Source organism: Stegostoma tigrinum, chromosome 37 (assembly GCF_030684315.1).
Source record: "Stegostoma tigrinum isolate sSteTig4 chromosome 37, sSteTig4.hap1, whole genome shotgun sequence".
Taxonomy (NCBI): Eukaryota; Metazoa; Chordata; class Chondrichthyes; order Orectolobiformes; family Stegostomatidae; genus Stegostoma; species Stegostoma tigrinum.
In genome coordinates, this window is record NC_081390.1 from 15,307,497 (window position 1) to 15,329,308 (window position 21,812).

At 39.5% G+C, this 21,812-nt stretch overlaps 1 protein-coding gene across 11 annotated transcripts in view; it reads right to left on the reverse strand.

Annotated features, from left to right (window-relative positions):
* kcnma1a (potassium large conductance calcium-activated channel, subfamily M, alpha member 1a) overlaps positions 1–21,812 on the reverse strand; it is an 828,270-nt gene that overhangs the window by 114,667 nt on the left and 691,791 nt on the right. For 8 of the 11 annotated variants that reach the window (XM_059640355.1, XM_059640354.1, XM_059640350.1 and 5 more), the window contains 2 exons: positions 9,222–9,315; positions 5,511–5,634 (listed from right to left, as the gene is read on the reverse strand). In XM_059640355.1, coding sequence (XP_059496338.1) covers positions 5,511–5,634; positions 9,222–9,315 — 218 coding nt within the window. Of the gene's footprint in view, positions 1–5,510; positions 5,635–9,221; positions 9,316–17,524; positions 17,558–21,812 lie in introns of all 11 variants that reach the window. The other 3 variants (XM_059640351.1, XM_059640348.1, XM_059640352.1) reach the window with 1 other exon arrangement.

The following is a 21,812-nucleotide window of genomic DNA, read 5'->3' on the forward strand; positions in this document are numbered from 1 at the left end:
CCAGGCATCCTCAATCTGTTATCCTTATTACTTCGATTTTCACATTACTAAATGTCCTTCCTGTCATTTAGCATCTGCAAAACTGATTTGCTATAAAGTTTCACGGATAAGCATTATTAAATTGTAGAATTGCGTGGAGCTTTACTGCTGTTAATTGTCAGCACATTTTAAACAGACAGAAATTCTAACTCAAGTCAGAAGTGCCAACAAAGCTATCAGAGAGTAAATCAAAGCACATAAACTCAATCTTGCCAGGTCTATTATACCAGAATTTATCCTAATGAAAACAGAAAAAGTTCCTTTGATGTTAATCATCACTTGTATCGCACTGAAAGATCATGTGTAATTGTTCGGGGGTAATGCTAAAACTGGGTCCAAGACATGAGATGATCTAATTGCACACTATGTGGAAATGAGGCAAAAACTGGAAGGGCTGAGTTCAAGGTCAAGTATTACTACCTAGAAGGAACAGTAGTTTCCGAAAAGTGTTACGAAAAAAAAAATGTTTCCTCTCTAGTCTGGTTTCATTACTGGGCGTGAGGAGCAGATCACAGAGAGAAAAAAAGACTTTTCCCTCACCAGGTCTTAAGCTCATTGCAGGCAGCAAGGATCAAGATGAGGAAAAATGACTTTATTGACTTGTGAATCTTTGGAATTCTTGACTTCAACTGTTAATGTTGAGAAAATTTGTAACATCACCCTTGCAACATTTGTGATGGAATAACTCAGATGTCCCAAGGACTCCATGGAAATTTCCCAAGAAGTCTGAATTTCAGATGCACAATTCCCTTGCTCCTACAGACTCTAAGGAAGTTTCCATCTCTGAGTTAGAAGTAGGGGCTTCTGAGGATTCCAGGATGGACATGTCATCTCAGGAATGGGAGGGGGAGTTGAAATGGTTCGCGACTGGGAGGTGCAGCAACTCGTATTCCACTTGGGAACCCTGCAGCCCAATGATGTCAATGTGGACTTCATAAGCTTCAAAATCTCCCCTCCTCCCACTGCATCCCAAAACCAGCCCAGCTCGTCCCTGCCTCCCTAACCTGTTCTTCCTCTCACCTATCCCCTCCTCCCACCTCAAGCCGCACCTCCATTTCCTACCTACTAACCTCATCCCGCCCCTTTGACCCGTCTGTCCTCCCCGGACTGACCTATCCCCTCCCTATCTCCCCACCCATACTCTCCTCTTCACTTATCTTCTCCTCTATCCATCTTCAGTCCGCCTCCCACTCTCTCCCTATTTATTTCAGAATCCTCTCCCCATCCACCTTTTCTGATGAAAGATCTAGGCCCGAAACATCAGCTTTTGTGCTCCTAAGATGCTGCTTGGCCTGCTGTGTTCATCCAGCTCCACACTTTGTTATCTTGGATTCTCCAGCATCTGCAGTTCCCATTATCTCTGCTAAAACATAACTTCATTTAGCAAAGCCATTATTTATCCTCTGTATTCACAGCATTACCGAATAGTTATTCAGCACACATTAATAAAATGGCTTGCTACAGGCCCTTGTGGTGTAGTGGTAGTGCCTCTATCTCTAAGCTAGGAGGCATGGGTTCAAATCCCGCCTGGACCAGAAGTGTGTAATTTCAGTTCTGACCAACAGAATGTTTACAAAAACCATCTCCAAGGCATGTCAGAACATATCTGAACACGTTGATTCAAAATATCTGAAATGATCGGCTATAACTATTCGCTTGTATTCCCATTATACCTAACAACTAGGCAAAGAAGACTAATCCCAATACTAAATTGGTGACACAATAATGTTAACAAACAAATCACTGGCATTAACAGCAAAAAAGTTCGCTGACTCTTTCGGATCATTCTCTTAAGTCCTTTTAATTCAATTAATTGACTAGATATTAGGATGGAAGCTTTCAATCTTTAGTACCCAGCTGAGAGGGACCAGCAGTCCCAGGTTCAAGCCCCTCCTGCTCCAGAGGTGTGTAACCACATCTCCGAACAGCTTGGAAGAAGTCTATCTTTTGCCTAGCTCAGGTAAGCTGATATCAATTTAGACAACGAAAGGTGAAATACAAATTTATGGCAGTAACCCTGGATCGAGGGATGAAAAATCATTGCCATTTCCAGTAAATAGTTTATCACTGCCACTGAAAGAACAGGCCAGAGAATGTCACGTGGGTGCATTGACCATTTTTCCATTGGCCATGCTGACAACATACTGACAGCCCCAGAAAGGGCCCTGAATTTTTCGCTGAAGCAAATACAGGCATGGAGACAGCATGGGACCATGATCAGATTTGTAACAGTCCCCATGATCGAACAGTCTAAATTATCCAAGTTCAGTGACATAAACACCTACATCAATTACTGCAGCTGCAGTGTAATCCACTGACTGCAGCATAGTAAAAACAATTGTCTTTAGACAGAGAGAGAGGAGAAAGAGAAATAAAAAAATCATTTTGAATGACAAGTAATTATGATAAGAATGAAATTGCAAATAAATACAAACAAAGAACAGAATTTAAACCTAACTCACTACAAAGCCATAATCTCCTCCTTACTTTGTCTGATTTGGAAAAGTATCATCAGAAAAAACATTTTTAAGACAATTTGTGATAGATTACACATTGTGCAGTGAATAAAAGATCAGTGCGCAAAGGGACAGCAGAAATCCAATGAGGTGATTAATGGTTGAGTATCAACAATACCATAGCAGTGAACAGTTTGCTATCATTGTTCAGCTCATGGCATCATTGCTATTCTGATTACAATAAAATACTTTCGGGCAGCATTACTTTCTCTGATATTACACATCAACTGTGTTGGTGGGTATGCCCTCCTGAAATTAGTACTTTAACACTGGCATTTGAGGATTTGAAATAGTTTGTCCTTTCAACCCTATTATTCATTCTGTTTCCATTCATGATAACATTGGTGCACCAGTAAGTAGTTAATCATTGAGTATGACAAACAGGAACTGTTACATTTCAATCCTCCTCTGATGCAGTGGTGCAGACAAATAGCCAAAGGCATTCTCTTTTGTGGAACTCACTAAGTCGGTCACAAATAGAAAGCTCTGGCCTGAGTATAGTCACATGTTTGAAGTAAAGAGAAAATTCCCTCTCTGCATTTAGGATACAGAAGAGTAAGTTCAACCAGTGAAGTCCACCACTGGAGAACACCTCCACGTGGACCTAAAATGAGAACAGCCATGGATGGTTCTGAGTTAGTAATATGGTGCTAACCCTTGCTAATGAAGAGGCATTTGGGTGAGGCATGAATGGGCCATCAGCTAGGGTAGAAGTCAGAGGATTCAGAGGGGAAGAAATCAGTTTAAAAATCGTAGCTTCACGCGTAAGAAAGTGCAAAGTAATTTTCTGGGGATTTGTAAATAGCTTCAGGTGTGTTTGACCAACTGGGATCTGCTATGCCAAGTCCAAATGGCCCTGACTGATCGGTGACCTCCAGTGGCAGCCTGCCCTAGTGGGAATACTCAGTGATCACTGACCTCAAGACAGCTGAATCTTCCAATCAACCTGTGTGTGCAAATTCCACATCACGAGTGCTAATTTGGAAGTTGTCTATGATGGACGGAAAGTATTTAGTTAGAAGTGTGTTTATGAAACATGCACTAGAATTTCAAAGGGACTGGAGTATGAATAGGTGGATCTTGGTTAAAACAATACAAGGCACTCATTAGACCATACCTAAAATAGTGTGAACAGCTTTCCCCCCTCTAATGTAAGGGAGGATATACTAGTATTAGAGCAGTCCAGGGAAGGGTCATCAGGTTGATCTTGGAGATTAGAAGAATGACTGGCAACCTTATTAAAACATACAAGTTTATGAGAAGCCTTGACAGGGTAATGGAGATGCTGTTTCCTTCTGTGGGACAGTCTAGGACCAGAAAGCATAAAATTAGAGGGGCTTAATCTTAAGAGGGCTGCTCATTTAAGTCGGAAATGAGGATGAATTTCTTCTTCAAAGGGTAGTGAATCTACAAAATTCTGAACTGCAGAAGGCGGTAGACTATTATTAAGTATATTCAAGGCTGGGATAGATGGATTTGTAAATGAGTAACAGAATCAAGAGTTATGGAAAAAAGGCAGGAAATGGAGTTGAGGGTTATCAGATCATCCATGATCTTGATCCATGATTGGCAGAATAGACTTGATGGGCTCAATGGCCTCTTCCTGTCCCTACATCTTATAGTCTTGTGGGAAGTGTCCATGATGATATTGTTACCCAAATGGGCTTTATGCTGTTTTGATGAGCTGTATCATTGGGACAGAAGGAACTAGAATGAATTAAACTCCTTCACTGGCATTCCTGTATCAATATGATATCAGAGATTTTGAAGGTACTCTTATGCTTAACAAGTTTTTTAAACAAACTTAATAATTGCAGTAAACATTATTAAAAACATTGGCAATATGTGTGGAGATAGACAGTGCTTTCTCCAGGTTTTGTTCCTACTCAGGAAATCATTTCACTGTTCCAAAATAAGGAGGAAGCTGTAGGGAGCACTCAGAACAGAGAAGTAATGGAACAGAATGATAACATAACTGCAAGAATTCATTACTTACAGATGAGAACACATCAGTGTTATAAAGACAGTCATGGCTGACAGTGAGACAGAATAAATATCTCCACTTGTGAGGCCACTCAGTGATTACTCATGATTTCACCATTCATGAGGATTCATTGAGACATGTGTCACTTCACATGGCCAGCCAGGATTAAACAAACCCACTCAGGTATGCTAGGGGGCGAAAGCATGGAGCTAGTTTGACTGCAAATCCTGGTGCATTGGGTACCTTACAACCCGGCACTGTGTCTGTTTCTCTGTATCAGGCCTGCCTGTCAAACAGGCTCTGAAGCTGGTCTCTGTGAAGAAATCAAATCTCCAGCAGAGACTGCGCAGGTTAGCATGTATTTCAAAGCAGAACTGCCACATTATTGCAAATCAGCATAGTGATTTTACAAATGAGAAGTGGCATTTATGTAATCAATGAAAGCAGCATCATTTTGAGGACTGGCTGCGGACTGGCAACCAGGCATTTTAAATGCAGAAATACCTACCTTTGTTTGTTGATCTGATTGCAATTAAATAGCAAATTTATGGTTCTAATTGTAGTTGAATGGTTGAAATATTTTAAGAGGCTGTCTAGCTAGCTGAACCCTGTTAATATTTGAATGAATTACCCATAGCCAACGCATGTTATTTCAGTATCAAACTGAAAGTGGTCAACCTCATTCAAAAGATATGGACTTGTTCCGACTGAAGCAGAATCTGATTTGTCATACTGCTAAGTTAGTCAAAATCAGCAAACAGTGGTTTGATCAGAAGACAGTGGATCTTAATGAGGTTCAGGGCTGTTGATGGCAGTTTGTAAAATAACACGTCACTTTTGCTCTTACAAGATACTGAAAAGTGCAGCATATATGCTTGTCAGGTTCCACTAAATGAAATGTCGATGACACGTGATTAGGGAGTCACGTCACCTCGCACCATCCAAGGTCACAACCCGCTTGTGTTACCCACCAGAATGACCTTCTCCATTTCTTTAGCTGGGCACCAGTGAAACATCCCAGTGGAATCATATTTCTTCACATTGGCGTCCATTTCCTCTATCTGATCATTTCCTGGAATTGACAAGGGGTCGTGCCTGCACAGACAAGAGAACCAAGATAAGAGTTGTCCGTCAGCCTGACACCTCACTCAATGTGCTTTGACCGGTTGACAAGTTACAGCTGGCTAGGAACGTACTTGGTGAATGCGAGTCATTTCATTTACAAGCAATCCCATTACTGCAGTACTTACTCCAGCCACCACCCCACCCCCACCTTCCTTGCACTCCTTCCAAAAAATGATCAAAAGGCAGACATTAACTGCTGCAATGAGGTGAAATAGATAGAGACAGAGCTTCATGCTGGCTGAGTGGCATGAAGATGAAAAGCCAATTACAGGCTTTTACCGCATACAACTTCCGACGCTGTTCTCTGTGCAATAAAAGCTTTAACAGGGTACACTTGATATATTTTAGCAATTTTACCCCCATCATATTTTGCTTTTTTGAAAAAGGGAAGCCATTAAAGTTTCAGAGAATGTCAGCTCGGAGCAGATTGATTAATTTACATCTACATTGCGAGCAGATGATTTTTCTTCTGAAGAACACTGAGTATAAAAGTGGTCTTCAGCAGCTGCCACCTGGCCATCAATGCCTGCACTTCTAACATTTCACTGCATTCTGCACATCCATCATTTGCCACCACCTGTCATCCCAAGTCTCTATCTTGAATAGTCAGCAATACAGCTTTAAAAACCCCTTTTCATCCTGACCTAGCTGAAACTCTACCAGAATCCCCATTACTTCAAATTCCATCACTTACAGGGTAATTACACCTGTGACAAACCTTTATTTCAACCTGCATAAGTTGCACTTAAGAAATGTTTCTAGAATTTTCAATGCATGCAGAGACCCTGTTTAGATACTAGAACATTTGTAAATAAATTCTGAGAAATAAATCATTATTTTTGGGAACAACTAAATTTTGTAAATATCATAACTCCAGCGCAATGATCAGTAAATGATGGAATACGTATTTCGCTGTGTTAGTTCAGCCTCTTGAAAAAAAATTAAGGTTTCAATAGATACAAACAGGACTGGCTGTTTAACTCTTTCACCTGGAAAGTCTTACATTGTGAGTCCTTTCCCGATCCTGAAATTGTTGCATGTAATATACTTTTTGAACTGCAGGCCCCCTCATGTAGTGCTGTGTTCAGTGCTCATAGCTCCCCTATGTAATGTGATGCTTCATGTAACCCACTCTGAGGTGAGCACTGCAGACATTTGAGAACATTTAATACACAGAATTAATTAGACAGCAGGTGAAATCATCTTTCCAGGGTCCTATGGTTGACAGTAACCTCAGAACTTGAATGGCTTAAAAACTGGAGAGAAGAGTGAAGTTACTCTACTAGGGTTTATAATAACTCTCTTTGAGTGCATTTAGGCAGCATTTTGCTAATTCTGTTCTTTCCATACTTAATTTTTGTATTTTTTTCTGCCTATTTTTATTAGTGCAGCTTATTATAAATAGTCACCTACTGACAAATATGTCACTGGAAATGGCGTCCTGTAACAAGCCAAGAATGTGTTTTCAAATTTGTGACTAGCATGCGCCTGTTTGGAACATCACCTCCAACCACACAGTTTAAGGATAAGGAAAAATCGTGGATAATGTACTATGAGTGCACACTAACCAAGCCGACTCTCAAGCAACAGCCAGAAGCAAAACCACAATCCCATCCAGTAACGTTATGGGGATATATTTTCTGCAGATCCGACAAAATATTGCTTCTTGCTTGGCACTTCAGTCATGTCTGCTCGAAACCTCGCATGTTTATTTAATTTCCCCCCTCGTTTTCTGCATTCCATACTCTCAGTCCTTCACAATCATCATGACAAAACATTTGTCTATTAAAATGTTCGTCGCCTAGATGCATGCAGTCAGTGCAGGTGCTAATAACTGCAAAACCATTTAGCGATTTTACACCATGGCTGAATATTTCATGACGCTCTGTGTGTTTCATGATTTAGTCAATGGACCTCTGTCACTTCAATCTTTGCTGACTGTCTTGACTGGCGCAATAAAGCTCCGCCAAGATAGCTATCTTTCACCAGCTGTCATTCACTGCAGCCTGTCACTGGCAAACTCTTGTTGAATGCTGCTACTCAGAGGGAATAACTACAACATTTGTTACACCGTAATGCTCTGTTCTGATGGATTTGAACAAATGCGTTGTGATTAATAGACCCTGTATTCAGTGACTACAATTAGAAGCAAGTATCCAATGACCCTCTGAAATCCAACAGAATGGTATTAATTTCACGTAAAGAATGTCAGACTGGCACTCGTTAGAACTTGTTATACTGAAGGCTCAAACAGTCTTGTGCTTGGTGTTCAAGCTGCGTTTAGCAATTCCAATGTGATGCTGACTAGACAGCACTAGCAGGGGATGACTATTCTTGCTCAGTCCCACTCCACTAGGCAATGAAAGCAGACTGCTCTTTGAAATTTCCCATTCCCATCATGCAAACTGACAAAGGCACGCTTTTCAAAACCCACATCCAAACTGTTGATCATTACTTATTTACAAAGACCTTGAGGCATATGCGCCTGCAAAAACCATATATGATACAATACATACCAGCTTATTCACCCTTGTGCAATAAGCACCCCTTAGGCTGACTTAAATCAGTACTTAATATTGCCTATAAAATGTATCTTGTAATTCCGAAATATGTAATATTTAAGGTATAATATATCTACAGAAAAAGGATTCGTGAAGGGTTCGGTGACTCTGCTATCAGTAATTCTATGTTTTGCTGAGGGCTATGAGTTGAAAAAAGCCGCACCAACCATAGACGACCTGTCATTTCACTACCCAAGGGCCACTAATATAAAGGAGTACCCTACAGCAGCAAAACTTCAGCACAGCTTTGAAGCATACAAGAACAGCAGAACTTGCTCTCTAGAATTATTACTGCATACAGATCAAAAGGGCTGGTGCATATTTTACATGGTAAACAGGGACCCTCTGCTCATCTGTAAAATGTTTAGAGTTTCTGTAAACCTGAAGCAATTCTTGTGTAACATTGTTTTATATGCTAAATGGATGAAGCTGTTTACTTGTCTGACATTGTACGCACTTTAATCTTTGACACAGGAGCAGCACAGCACCCATCATAACCCTCCTCCTACCTTACCCCACCGATTATTAGCCTTCTTTTCCTACTTCTAAGTCAAAATCAATTAATGCCAAATTAATGTAAGCAGACAAGATAAAAGGAATGCAAAAAATTTGGGTTCATTTTTCATTGCGATGCCACATTGCACGTATGGCCAAAAGTACAGAAAACAGGACTCGAAGGGCTTTGCGCAAACGGTGAACAGCCTGAGGCGAAGTAACCGTATGAGTCCCTCTGATTGGTTACTGCTGTCATTAGTGCCATTGCTGTTTAAGAAGTACATGCGGACAGGTTGAGGTGACAGCTGAGACTTTAAAGGCTGCGTTTTCTCTAACAGCTTTTCCTACCCTCTTTCATGACAGAAATTTTTCAGCTCTATCATTAACTGCTGACAGGCTGACAGAATAAATACTTCAGCCTTTAAGCATTTCTCTCTTGCTCGCTCACTCCTCTCTCTCTCTGTCTCTCTTTAGACACAAGAGTTCTTTAAACTGTCTTACCTCATCAGTTTGGGTGAACTGTTGGGTGAATTTCGCATACCTCCATTTCGCTGCTTTTTTTTGGGCGACAGGGCTGATGGGTTTTCATCTTGAACTGCAAACATATGGAAGACGGGAGATTAGGAGCCATTTTAATTCTGATGTGAAATGCAAATGAAATATTTTAAAAATGTATATTAAACAGAAAGTGACTCATTATGAAAGTTAAAGGTCCCCACTACAAGCAACTAACAAGACTCAAGAATAAAAGTGTAGCTTGGAAAAAGCATCAATCAGAATGAGTTTGAAACCCTATATATCACAACTGGGGTTATGTATTATTCAGTATTATTTGGACTATGGAGCTGTAAAGACAGTAAAACAGATAATTAAAGGAAAATTGAAAAGAATACACATCAAAACAAAAAGAAAAAGAAAGTTGAGAGTGCAAACAGTCTAAACCCTGGGCATTTAGGAATGTAAGGCATCACCCATCTCTCCAAAAACACAAGTAAACAATACAATGAATAGATTCAATATATGTAATGCGCTTAAGTAATTTATTAAAAAAAATCAAACCACTCGGGTTAAAGACGGTGTCATTCCATGAGTGCAGTTTTCACAAGTGGGCTCCTGTGTTCAATCAGCGTGACCAAAGGAACTACAAATGTACCACTTGCAGGACTGGGCATAGCATACAGAGTGAGAGAAAATACTGCAGGGTACGTTCCTCTGCCTTTGCCTTTCAAACAACGGCTGTTAAAAAAGGTAGACAAAGTTTAACTGAAGTATTTAATCCATATGGAAACACCATTAATTCTGTTAGTCCACTTAAACAGTCTGTGAATGCTGTGAAAATGTTAAAATCCACACAATAGTGTGCCTTTATATATCTTGCCTGTCATTCTGTTCCAGGGGTTTTAAAGGCATTTCGGCAAAAAGCATATTTTCAATTGCTCTAACACCATTTGATACCTTATTTAAATATTCATTGAATCACTAGAATTCAATTGGAATCTTTAAATCAGGTATAGAGTTAAAGTGCTGTTGTGGTCTGAATGATATGCAATTTTAGTTTTGTTTGGGTAAGAGCTAATGTCTTATGGACAAATGAGGCTACAGCGTGAATTCAGTGATTCATGCACTATAACTAGGATTATTGACAGCCGATGGAAAGCAGCAACTAACGAGGAATCTTATAGAATGACAGGTCAGTAAACGGCAATTGGATCAAAGCTATGGGAAAAAAAATGAAAAGGTAAGGCAAGGAGAGGAGGTCATTTCCAATGATTAGAGTCACAGAGCACAGGAAATAAGGTGTTGTGGGAAACTGCATCTAACTTTACAGTTTTGGGGCTCCCCATTTACTACATACCATTAACCCTATCAGTTTGTGCAGGATCATTGCACACTTTACAGCGGGAGCACAGATAAAACCCATGATAGTAATACTCCCTTGGCCTTCAATACTGAGGCCAACGACAGCAGCGACAAGAGAGCATAATTCCCTCTACAATGCACATTGGAATAAATTGAGATACTGCAAATGGAAATATTTTTGACACAATAAAAAAAGGCTGCCAGAATCTGTGGGGGATCTCGATTTCATTGCAGCTGTCAGACTATGACGAACAGATCAACTAACATTCAACAACAATGTCTAGAACACAATTAGCAAGAGATTAGATTCTAGTATAATACGCTTCTTAAGAATAAATCCTTGCCAAGTGTTCTGGAGGGCTCAGCAGTGACAACAGTGTTAGTTGGAAAGAAAATAATTCATGGGCTGTTAAATCAGGTTGGACTGAGATACTGGCTGGCTTGAAATGTTAAAGAGCAGCATTTTGGCTCAGGAATTTTCAAACATTTTCTGGAACATGTTTAGTCAAACTTCAAACTGTTATTACTGGCAAGTGATAAGATGACACAGTCCCCCAGATAGAGATCCACTAAACCTGGAAAAGCACATTCTTTACTTTTAAAGCTGTAAAATATTATGAAATCACATGGTATTTTCATTCCTCATTTGCAATGTAATTTTATTACTTATTTGAGAATTCATTTCTTTAACATTAAATCAGCACAGGCAGGTAGATTCTGAAAATAAGATAGGCTTCATCTGTTGGTGTTAGCCTATAAACAGTGACAGATAGAATAGTGGATGTGTACCAATATGGAACAGTTTACTGGGTCTCCACTGTAAAGTGTATCGCTGTGGATGATCCTGCATGACATATTGGAAAAAAAGACACTGATGAAGAATTTAGGAAGTACATCCAAACAGCCAACTGCCAGATTTGTGAATATTATTCTGATTGTGGCTCAAAAGGTTTTTGCTCCTGTTTAAGTAATTTCAACATATTGGACTCATTCTGTCCCGACCCCGGTCGACCGACACATCGCAACACGGCCAGTGTTCCGCTCTTGGACGCTGGATATGGCTGTTTCTGTGTGTGTGTGTGTGTGTGTGTGTGTGCGTGCGCGCTCTTGCATTTAACAGCTGCTATGAAATGGGGACTCAATTCAGATCAAACAATAAAAGGATCACTTCTGGGTGGACCACACTCCTGTCACCACTTGGCAGATTTTCTGTCTGTGTGTGTGTGTGTTTCTTTTAAGTAGTGTTTGAAAAGGGAGGGGAAAAAAGGCACCCCAAACTTACACTGTCATGCACAGCTGTCAACACTGGCTGCAGAATGTGACCAAGAACACCTATGGAGGTCACTGAAAGCAGAGTGGATGGACTGGTATCTGTATTTTATGAGGAGGCTGAGTGCCCCGAGTAGCTTACACTGGGCAACGCTTCCCTGTTCCCTTATTTTCAGCAGACATGGATGTCTAAGAGAAGGATCGCTGAGCAAGTAAAGGCCCCCTTTGTGGCGTTTAACAAGCAGCATGGTTTCAGTCTTTTCTGTAGCAGGTGCAGGATTCAGCAATACCATGTGATCTGCATGACTGTGGGTTTTAAGTGACCGTAATAAAACTGCTTTAAGCTTCATCCTTTACTGTTAAGTATGAAAGAGATGACAAATTAAAACAAATTGCAACCAAGCATCTGCATTGTCAGAAGTTATTTTTGGTAGCATTTTACAACTTCCTTTCCTCTGTCCTACGGAAAAAAAATTACACAAAATTCTCTGGCAAGTCTAGGCTGACTACTGGAGCCAATAGGAATGCCTATTGTATCATCTCCAATGAGGGAACAGTCAAACTAGCAGTACAACGCACCTGTGCTTGTAGCTCATCATATGGCATGCTGGTAAATCAGTCAGAAGCAATCTGCATGAGTACAAATTGCACAGGTAACAACACAGTTGCTACCTTATGACTGTGCTGTAGGATTTTAACACTTACAACTGAGTTGATGGCAACCTACAATCTGCTCCTTGAGCAATCTTTTAGAACCCAAACCATATGATGTATTCTAAAAACCTGAATGGAGTCAAACCAGATACTAACCAAAGGGCAAATCTTCCCGTGTGAAGATTTAATTAGCTGTTAAATGATAAATCAAATCATGCTTACAAGGAAGTCCATTTGATTTCGTCCTTTCCCACTTTCCCTACTCCCCTTTCACTTTTGATGGGTTGCTTTGCCCAAACAGGTTCTGCTTGTAAATACGTAATCCACTACATGGGTGATCACTAGCGGTGGTTAGTATTTTGAAAAAAAACAAAGAAAAAACCTACGGTGATTTGTTGGTGGTAAAGTCACACAGGTGTGAGAGATAACACTTCAGGGCAGGAGAAAGAGAAAAGAGGAAATCAATGAATTTCCTCCTTCTCTCACTACTTTGATATTCTTCTATTTTCTACAAATTTTTTCACTTTCTCCAATCCAAAAGGATGAGTTCTTCACGGGTCTTATGAATGGTGACTTGGATCCACGCACTAAGGGACATCACCAAGCAGCTGGAAATTTCAGGACTCACAAGCCACCCTTTCCTGTACAATATATGTTTAGAAATTGTTTGGCCTCCATTTCCCACTGGCAACACAGCACAGCTAAAGTAGCAAGTACAGTATTTGTGCAAGACCAAGATCCTGCCCCATTTCCATTAATTCTGTGATACAGTGACTGAAGCCTAAAATGTATTGTTGCTACCAGGGAATCTGACTCCTCTCCTTCATTATTCACCTACGCATGCATTTCTCCTGTTAACTTTAACTCCTATTATTGCATTTTCAAAACTGAAGAGCTAACATTATTGTTACCTGCAAAATGGGTAACTAAGCAGCATCAAGATTTCACATTGAAAATGAATCTTACTGCAATGTCTTTAGGTTGCCAAATATGGTTTCTCTGGATTGCTAGTTAGAGTTACATTTAGTAACCACATACTGTCAACAGTGGATCCCCATCGTAGGTCGTAAGATATAGGAGCACAATTGGGCCATTCAGCCCATCAATTTGATCAAGAATAATGTTTCTCAATATCATTCTCTTGCCTTCTCCTTGTAACCCTTAATCCCCTTAGTATCTATTTCTGGCTAAATACACTTAAAGACTTGACCTCCCAAGACTACTGCAGCAATGAGTTCCTCACATTCACCACCTTCTAAGTGAAGGAATTTCTCCTCATTTCAGTTCTAAAGGGTCGTCTTTTCACTCTGAAGCTGTGTCCCAGTCTCTCCTACTGTTGGAGACATCTCCATGTCCACTCTATTCAATCTTCTTACTATATCATGACAATACTAAACAGTACTGAGTCACATGCTGCTGTCTATATGGTCTCGCATCACTCCAATGTCATATACTCATCACTACAAACTCAATTTCTGCAAGACAGCAATGGAATGTAACGATCATGGTGGGAGAAATCCTACTGAAAGTTCTACTAGCCTCCTGCTCTCCTTTAATACTTGGCACCATTGCATATGGATCTAACTTGCAAACTGAGATTTCAGTCACAAAGCACTTTCTAAAGTCTCTAACTCCACTCCATCCCATCTCCCATTACACACAAAAGGCTGATAGCATTGAAAATACGAAACAAAAGCACCATTTGGAAAGAAAATGTGTTCATCCATCAAACAATTTTAGCTAAAATTAATAAATGGTGAAAAACAATAACAGTACAGGCGATGCCAACATTCTCTGGCAGTATAATAACAGGGCCTGAGTGGAAATACTGAGAGATTCATCCATGCTTCATTAGTGTGCACAGTAATTGTAATGAATAGTGCCATGTGAACAATAGCAAATTATTTGGGTGAATGTAATATTTGGAGAAATGCTTGCAAGATTGACAATAATACAAATAACTATTTATAGCAAGTATGTTTTGCCATAATTAATCATGCGCAATCCTTGTGAATGACTTGCCAAAATTATACTGCAATATTTATCATTTCCCAATGACTTTGCAATTTTAATTCATGAAATGTTGAGTACTCAGGAAACTCAGTATAGGAAACTCTGATCAAATGGATCCGAGTCCAGTTGTATACCAAGCATACGAACCCGAAGAAGTGTAATATTTCCATGTCTCATATTACTAAATAATTGGACAGGGTTAATTCATTTCATTGAGCCGTTATTACAAATTTTATTCAACTGATTATCAGGCATCAAAAATAATAGGATCACTTATTGTGCTCACTTCGTTTTTAGTATAAGCCAATGGCATTTTTGAAATTATTGCTCTTCCACATTAACGAGGACAGTTCCTGAAATCTTTGGACAACAGCAGCAAAATACCCAAACTAGCTTAAAGCAATCCAAGGAGCTTGATTCTAACGTTAGCTGCTGCTGAGATTTAAACCCCCGCACCGATAACTCCTGGATTCATCTGCATGTTGTCAAACATATACAGCATTAGTTTGAGAATTCGCAGGGTGGCAGCTTCACTGAGGATCCAGAATGATCCAGACGGCTGCTGTCTATTTACGCACCGTGAGGCAAATGACGAGCTTGCCATGCATTTTTTCTCAGCTATGCAAAGACTGGTTAGCTATTTAAGAGATAATATATAGGGAAATATTCATATTTTCATCGGCAACAATGTTTCTTCAACCTCCTTATTCATATTTCCCATTTTGCCCAATTTTGGAATTTAAAGGTCTTTGTCACATCACTGGTAAAGGGAAACATGTGAAACATTGCTAGAGAATGTCTCTCTGAATATGGTCAGCTACCATCAGTTATATGGTGGGCTACGCAGAAGTCGCAGATGGACAGCTACATTTGTACATTTGTGATATCTATAAAAGCAGAACAGGCCACACCCTGATGTCCCATTCAAATCAGCACACTATCTTCCAGTTATATTTCTCTTGTCAAATTTAAGAGGGTTAGCAATTTTAACACAGAGGGGCTTTAGGAAGGTATTAGTGAGATGCATTGAAACCCTTAATAATTTATTTAGGATCAAATGACATTGAATTTGCTTGTAGTCAGTTGTGGAGGATCAGTAGGAGGTAAGGAAATAAATACCCTATTTACTCTAATGTCAAAGAATGTGTATATTTGCGCGCGCGTCTATAATGTATAAATGCAGGGTTTTCTGATACCTTATTCTTTAAGTAGTAGCACCACCTGCTGTTTATTATATTCATTTAATAGTCTGCATTGCCTGCCACACTCACCATCTATTACGTTAATTTAGTTTTAAATGAAAGAAAAACAACCACAATGTATGGTGGTCATACTTGCATTTGACACACTGAGGCAGTGCACAACTATTACCAAGGTAAACAATTCCACCTAATCAGTTACAACTTAAAAGCTTACTTCCATTCTAAGAAGTAGAACTAATGGATTACTTTTATCAACTAATGGGTAAAATACTCAACTATTTAATAATCGTTTTCTCACAAGGATCATTTCTTCAGTACATAGCTAATACCCATTCCTGAAACATAGACATGATATCTGAATGAAACTTTCTAAATGATAGATAGCGTATATTAAAGACATGATCCATATTTGAATCTGTTAAGTGGTATTCAATAGTGCTACAATCTGTGTCACTGCACTTTTTAATTCAACCACCACATTGTTGTTCCCACACCATAATATGGAGCAGTAAGAAACCGCACTTAGCTTTTAATGTAGCAATAGAAAGGCATGTACAATTAAAACAAAAAGTAGACACAAGTGCATAAAGAATGCAATCTAAACTTGGGTTCAGATATTGTCCACCAAAACATCTGATTGCTGTCCTCCTCGTGGTTTTAATGACACCATTAAAAGCTTTTGCCTCATCTGCAGGATTGTGGCTTTCTCCCAGGAACCTGTGTAACTGTTTGGATTCCATTCCAACTTCACTCAAAGATGATTTTTAGAACCTTTAAGATCATGCTTCTTGTGTTACATGTTCAGAGAATGAGCAGACTGGAAATCAGGATGGAGTAGGGGATGTGACAGAGGATGGCTCAGCAGGCAATTCAAATATGTCCAGCAATTATTTTTGATCAATGGGCAGGACAGCACTTGAAGGCTTGCCACAAGCAGCAGCTTGAAAGAGCCAGGGCTTTGCTGACGGTGCTGGTATCTTCACATGAAGATTCTGCAGAATGGAGCTGCTGATATAGATACTCTTCCTCTCAATATTTCACTTACAGCTTCCTCCCCACCGCACCTCCCCCAAACAACCTCTCTAATGTCTCATTACAATATTCAGGAAGTAGCTGAATTGTAATAACCAAGTAGGAGCTGGGTCTGATCCCCTGTCTGTGCTGCATTAACTGAGGGCAGATCAACACAGCCTCTCTATTTTAGACAGGCACAAATTTGGTTTCCACTGCTATTCAGTCATCCCTATTAGGGGATCATGTGTTTAAGTGTTGAGCTCAAAACCTTTCAGTGATTGTTTCCCACTTGCATGTTCACACTCCCTGTCAAGACTCACACGTAAATAATAAACACTAAAACACAACACCAGAAGGTGACCAGCACCTGGGTAGCCATAGTGTTAGGAATCAACACCTTAAAGAAATGAAGAGACAAAAACAATCTAATTTAAAAGCCAATGCTTCAGCTAAAGTGCCCAGATATTTGACCTTATTTGTGTTGACTCAGGCACAAGCCAGTGATATATATGAAAAGGCTTAAGATTCCAACCATCAATCTAAGCCATTTCAACTGAGCAAATCTTGATTATGGCTGGTTCTCGTATCACTGAAGTCTAATTTACGAAGGGGTTGCAAAAAGAGCCAACTAAATAGGTAATCACTGCACTCCAAATAGAGGAATAAATCTAAAGAAATGGAAACAAGCCATAGAAGGGAAAAACAAGTGGGTTAAGAGGAGAACATTGGGGGAAAAATCAAACAGGCAAAAGATAAAGGGATAAACTAATTATTGACAAACCAACGACTTACTTGAGCTGATATATCCGTTATAGCCATATTTAGCTGAAGACAATGCAAAAAAATGACAGGTTAAAAGATGCAGGAAACAAGAATTATGTTTCATGAAAGGTCAATGGAAGCACAGAAGTAAAATCAGTATACAGGACCTTAAGTTTTAAAAAGTTGGTGCTGATAATGCACTCTGCCTAGTGCTTTGCTATTGGCCTCAATATACAAAGTAGCTTTTACATGAAGTGATCACTGATGTACAGTACGTGGCATTCTTATCAATAAATTCTACACAACATCAAAGATATCCCAAATACGACACATGTTGTATGTCTTTTAGTGAAATTCAAAGGTCTTTAAGCCATTACATTTTTATACTTGCATTTGTACCACTCAGAATAAATGCCAAGGTTCTGCCCACCTCTGCTAAGCTTGTTATAAAGGTTGGTACACATTTCCACTTCCCATTCCTTGCCCCACGAAACATTAATACCAACAGGAGGGACAGGTCATATGCTGACAGTTGGGAGACAAGCCACCTTCTAAAGTCAAATCAAATTTCACTTGAGCTTTCCTGTCAGCTACAGCCTGAACCAGAAAGAACGCTGGGAAAATTCCTTGAAAGCAGAACACCAGAGCAAGGAAAAGGCTGTGAAGAGGAGAAAACTACATTTTTCAGCAAAGGGGAACACCCCTAGGTGAAGCATCAGGTGATATTTTTCAAGATTAGACTCAAAAGAATTCCAACGAAAAATTAGCTGAATGCCAATTACACTGAAGAAATGTAATAATGCAGGAAAGCAGTGCTGAACTGAAGGAGTACAGAGATAACACAATTGTTTACGAAACAATGACATACCTGAGCAGTTATTGCTAATCAGATTTCCTTGTCAATTTAAGTAACTTTTGCTTTCAGAATGGGATTCGGCTCTTGAGATCGCGTTAACAGAAGAACTGCCTCACTAAAATTACTGAATTCAGTGCTGATGTGGGCAATTGATGTCTGCATCTAGATAGCCTGGGTAGAACTCTGCTCCTAATGCAGGCTGACTTGAGGGAAAGGAACAGGAGCTGAAATTTGCTTTGAGCCTGCTTTGGATGAAGGTTTGTACTACTCCATAAAAGCTTTTGTTTTATTCACAAAAGGTCACTCTTTGGACTGAAGGCAGGACTCTGACGGAAATGTTCCCAGGAAACAGTTCTTGTCCTGGCATCTGTCGCTTGGAATAGTCCGGAGCAGAAGAGCTCTGAAAAATAACTGCCGAGCATCTGTCTTGCACAAAAAAATGTTGAGAGGAATCTGCTGCCTGGTGGTAAGAAACTGTCAGGGTGAGTTTCATGACAACCAGCAGCACTCAGAAAATGAAAATGCAAACATAATTTCCATGTCACCACATATAAACCCTCTACTGAATTCACAGCAGAAGATGCAGACAGCATCATTTCCAGCCTGTCCACATCACAACAAGCCACTTGCTGTTTAGTTTCAGTGACCCTAGAAAGCAACACTGTAGTAACAAGCCCATGCTAACAAATGCCTTCAGCATTACAAATTCTTGACCTCTCTTAGAATCATTGAGTTATACAGCACAGAAACAGGTCCTTCAGTCCAACTCCTCTATGTTGACCTGACATCCCAAACTGGTCGTGCCGCATTGACAGCATTTGGCCCATATCCATCTGAACCCTTCCTGTTCATGTGCCTGTCCAGGCGCCTTTTAAATGTTGTAATTGTACCAGCCTCCACCATCTCCTCTGGCAGCTCATTCCATACATAAATCACCCTCTGTGTGAAAAAGTTGCCCCTTAGGTCCTTTATAAATCTTTCCCCTCTCATCTTAAACCTACGCCCTCTGGCTTTGGACTCCCCTACCCTGGGAAAAAAGACCTCAGTTATTCACTCTATCCATACCCCTCATGATTTTCTAAAAGCCCCAGTCTCTCTTCCAGTTGGCCTACACAGGATGTCTTTTAAATTCCATTTTGATGCAAAGACCCCCTTAAGTTGGTGTTAAGAATAGCTTTGCTATTTAACTGTATTTGATACGTCATAAATCATTTGGATTTAACAAATAGCACCTAACATGTTGAACTTGTATTGTTACACACAAATAAGTGCACGTGAACACGTTCGAAGTTCCCTTCTAAGCAACATTCCATTTTCACATGGAAATAAAATTCCCTACTAAACACCAAAATTGTAAAGATGAGCTCAGGGCAGCTACAGAATAGGAAATAAATGTGGCCTTAGAAAAATCACTCACATTCTAAAAACAAACATCACAAGATAAGCGTAGACAACAAACAAACAACTTGGGCTAAGATACTTCGTTTAATCTTTTAACTAAAGGCAAAATGCTTCTCTGTCCTAAACCTTAATGCTCAGCAATTTACTTCAGCCGATACCTAGAAAATTAAGAGCAGAATAGGGTGGATACTACAAATTTGAAATAAAAACAAAGAAGTGTGAGAAATACTAAGCAGGCCAGGCAACATCTGTGGATGGAGAAATGAAATTAAAAAGTTTTACATCTTGACCTTTCATTAGCATTGGGAAAAGTCAGAAATGGAATAGATTTTAAGCAAGGGAGTGGGTGGGACAAGACTGAAAGAAAGTCTGTGAGAGCAGAGATTTAATGACGGAACAGTTGGTCTTTGAACTACAGGGAAGTATTTACTTGTCACTCAGAATATATTATATTTCTAAGTTCTCTCAAGTGTAATAATAGGTTTCAGACCCTGAAATATTAACCCTCCTTTTCTTCAGACTGACGCTGCTTGACTTGCTGAGCATTTCCAGCACTTTCTGATTTTGTATAAGGATTATTTATTAACATTTCTCAATCTAAATACGTCACAATCAATTTCAAACTGTAGTTTTCTGCCCTGATATGTGCATAACATGAAAGCAGGGGCAGACAAACTAATCCAACATTCTTTCATGATAAAAACTTGTACTGAAGTTAACTTTTTTGAAATAATCATAGAATGAAAAAGATTCAACAACGAGTAGGCCTGTTACAGCATTCATTTCCCTCAAACCCAATAAGGTTTGTCTGTAGTTCACATTGAGCTCCCAGATGTACTAAGTACAAGACAATGGAGCATATGATACTCATATTTGTATGGCATGTGCATGTCAGCTCTAAAATTTTATGTAGTTATTGGTAAAATGGTAGGACAAAGCAAAATGTGCGATTTACATCCTTGATTGCTCGATGTTACTGGAAGTTTGATAAGTAAACATACACAGTACATTCACCTGTATTGTGTGACTGTACAGGGTGTCTTCTACTAACATCATGCTGGTGATACTATGTTGTTATGGCCACACCTGTGACTAGTCAGAATCTTCAAAGAGAATCGGACAATGCTGCTTTAAAAGCTTTACTAAGAGATAATCAGGGAACAAGGTACAGATTCAGTAGCTGACACTACCGCTATTCCTGTACCCTGTTGATATGTGCTAACATGTTGGCACATTTGTATCTCTGCAATATTATATATTCTTTCACCTGCCAAATTTTTTGCACGCTTGACAAAATAATGAGTTACTCTCTATGGACCAATAACATTTCTACAGTTTAACTTACTCAGAGTTCAAAGGCATAATTGTGTTGATGAACGCACCTTTAGCTTGTACTAATGCAAAAACATTTGCATCAATCATTCCACCAGAAATTACTGAGTAACTAAAAGATAGGAAGACTGCTCTATGTGACAATTCTCCTGCTCATCCATTTCCCAGTAGCTTCCCCTTATTTCTAATCTGGTATAGAATAATGAAATGTGAGTCAATTATGTTTTTTAATCTGCTACTAAACTAATCTATTTTCCTTTGAGGACAAGATTTGTTAATGTTGTACTGCCGAAGTAACGCTATTGCTATATTAAGTAATCTAAATGTCAGTGTTATTAAAAGACTACTATGGAACTGTGAAGGTTGCAAACTGAGTGGAACAATTAAATAGCACAGGAGCCTTCAATTTTTAGTCAAAGAACCTAGTCCGACCTAGGCTATTTGAGTAAAAGATTCTTCTCCCAGATACATTGTGTATCAACCCACATCTATGAAAACTGACAATAATTTAGGCATCAGTTAGCAACTGCACTTATCACAGGTCATGACAGTATTACATAGGACAAGTGAATGGTCTTCTGATTCCATGCCAGTGTTCTATCACTCAAGCGATAAAGCAAAACATTTAAGTCCTGGACGTAATGGAGAAAAGAGCCATGTGATAAATCCCCCTTGTTGGCAACTGACTTATGAGGGAGGATTTTTATTTTAAATTGGTCTTTCAGACTT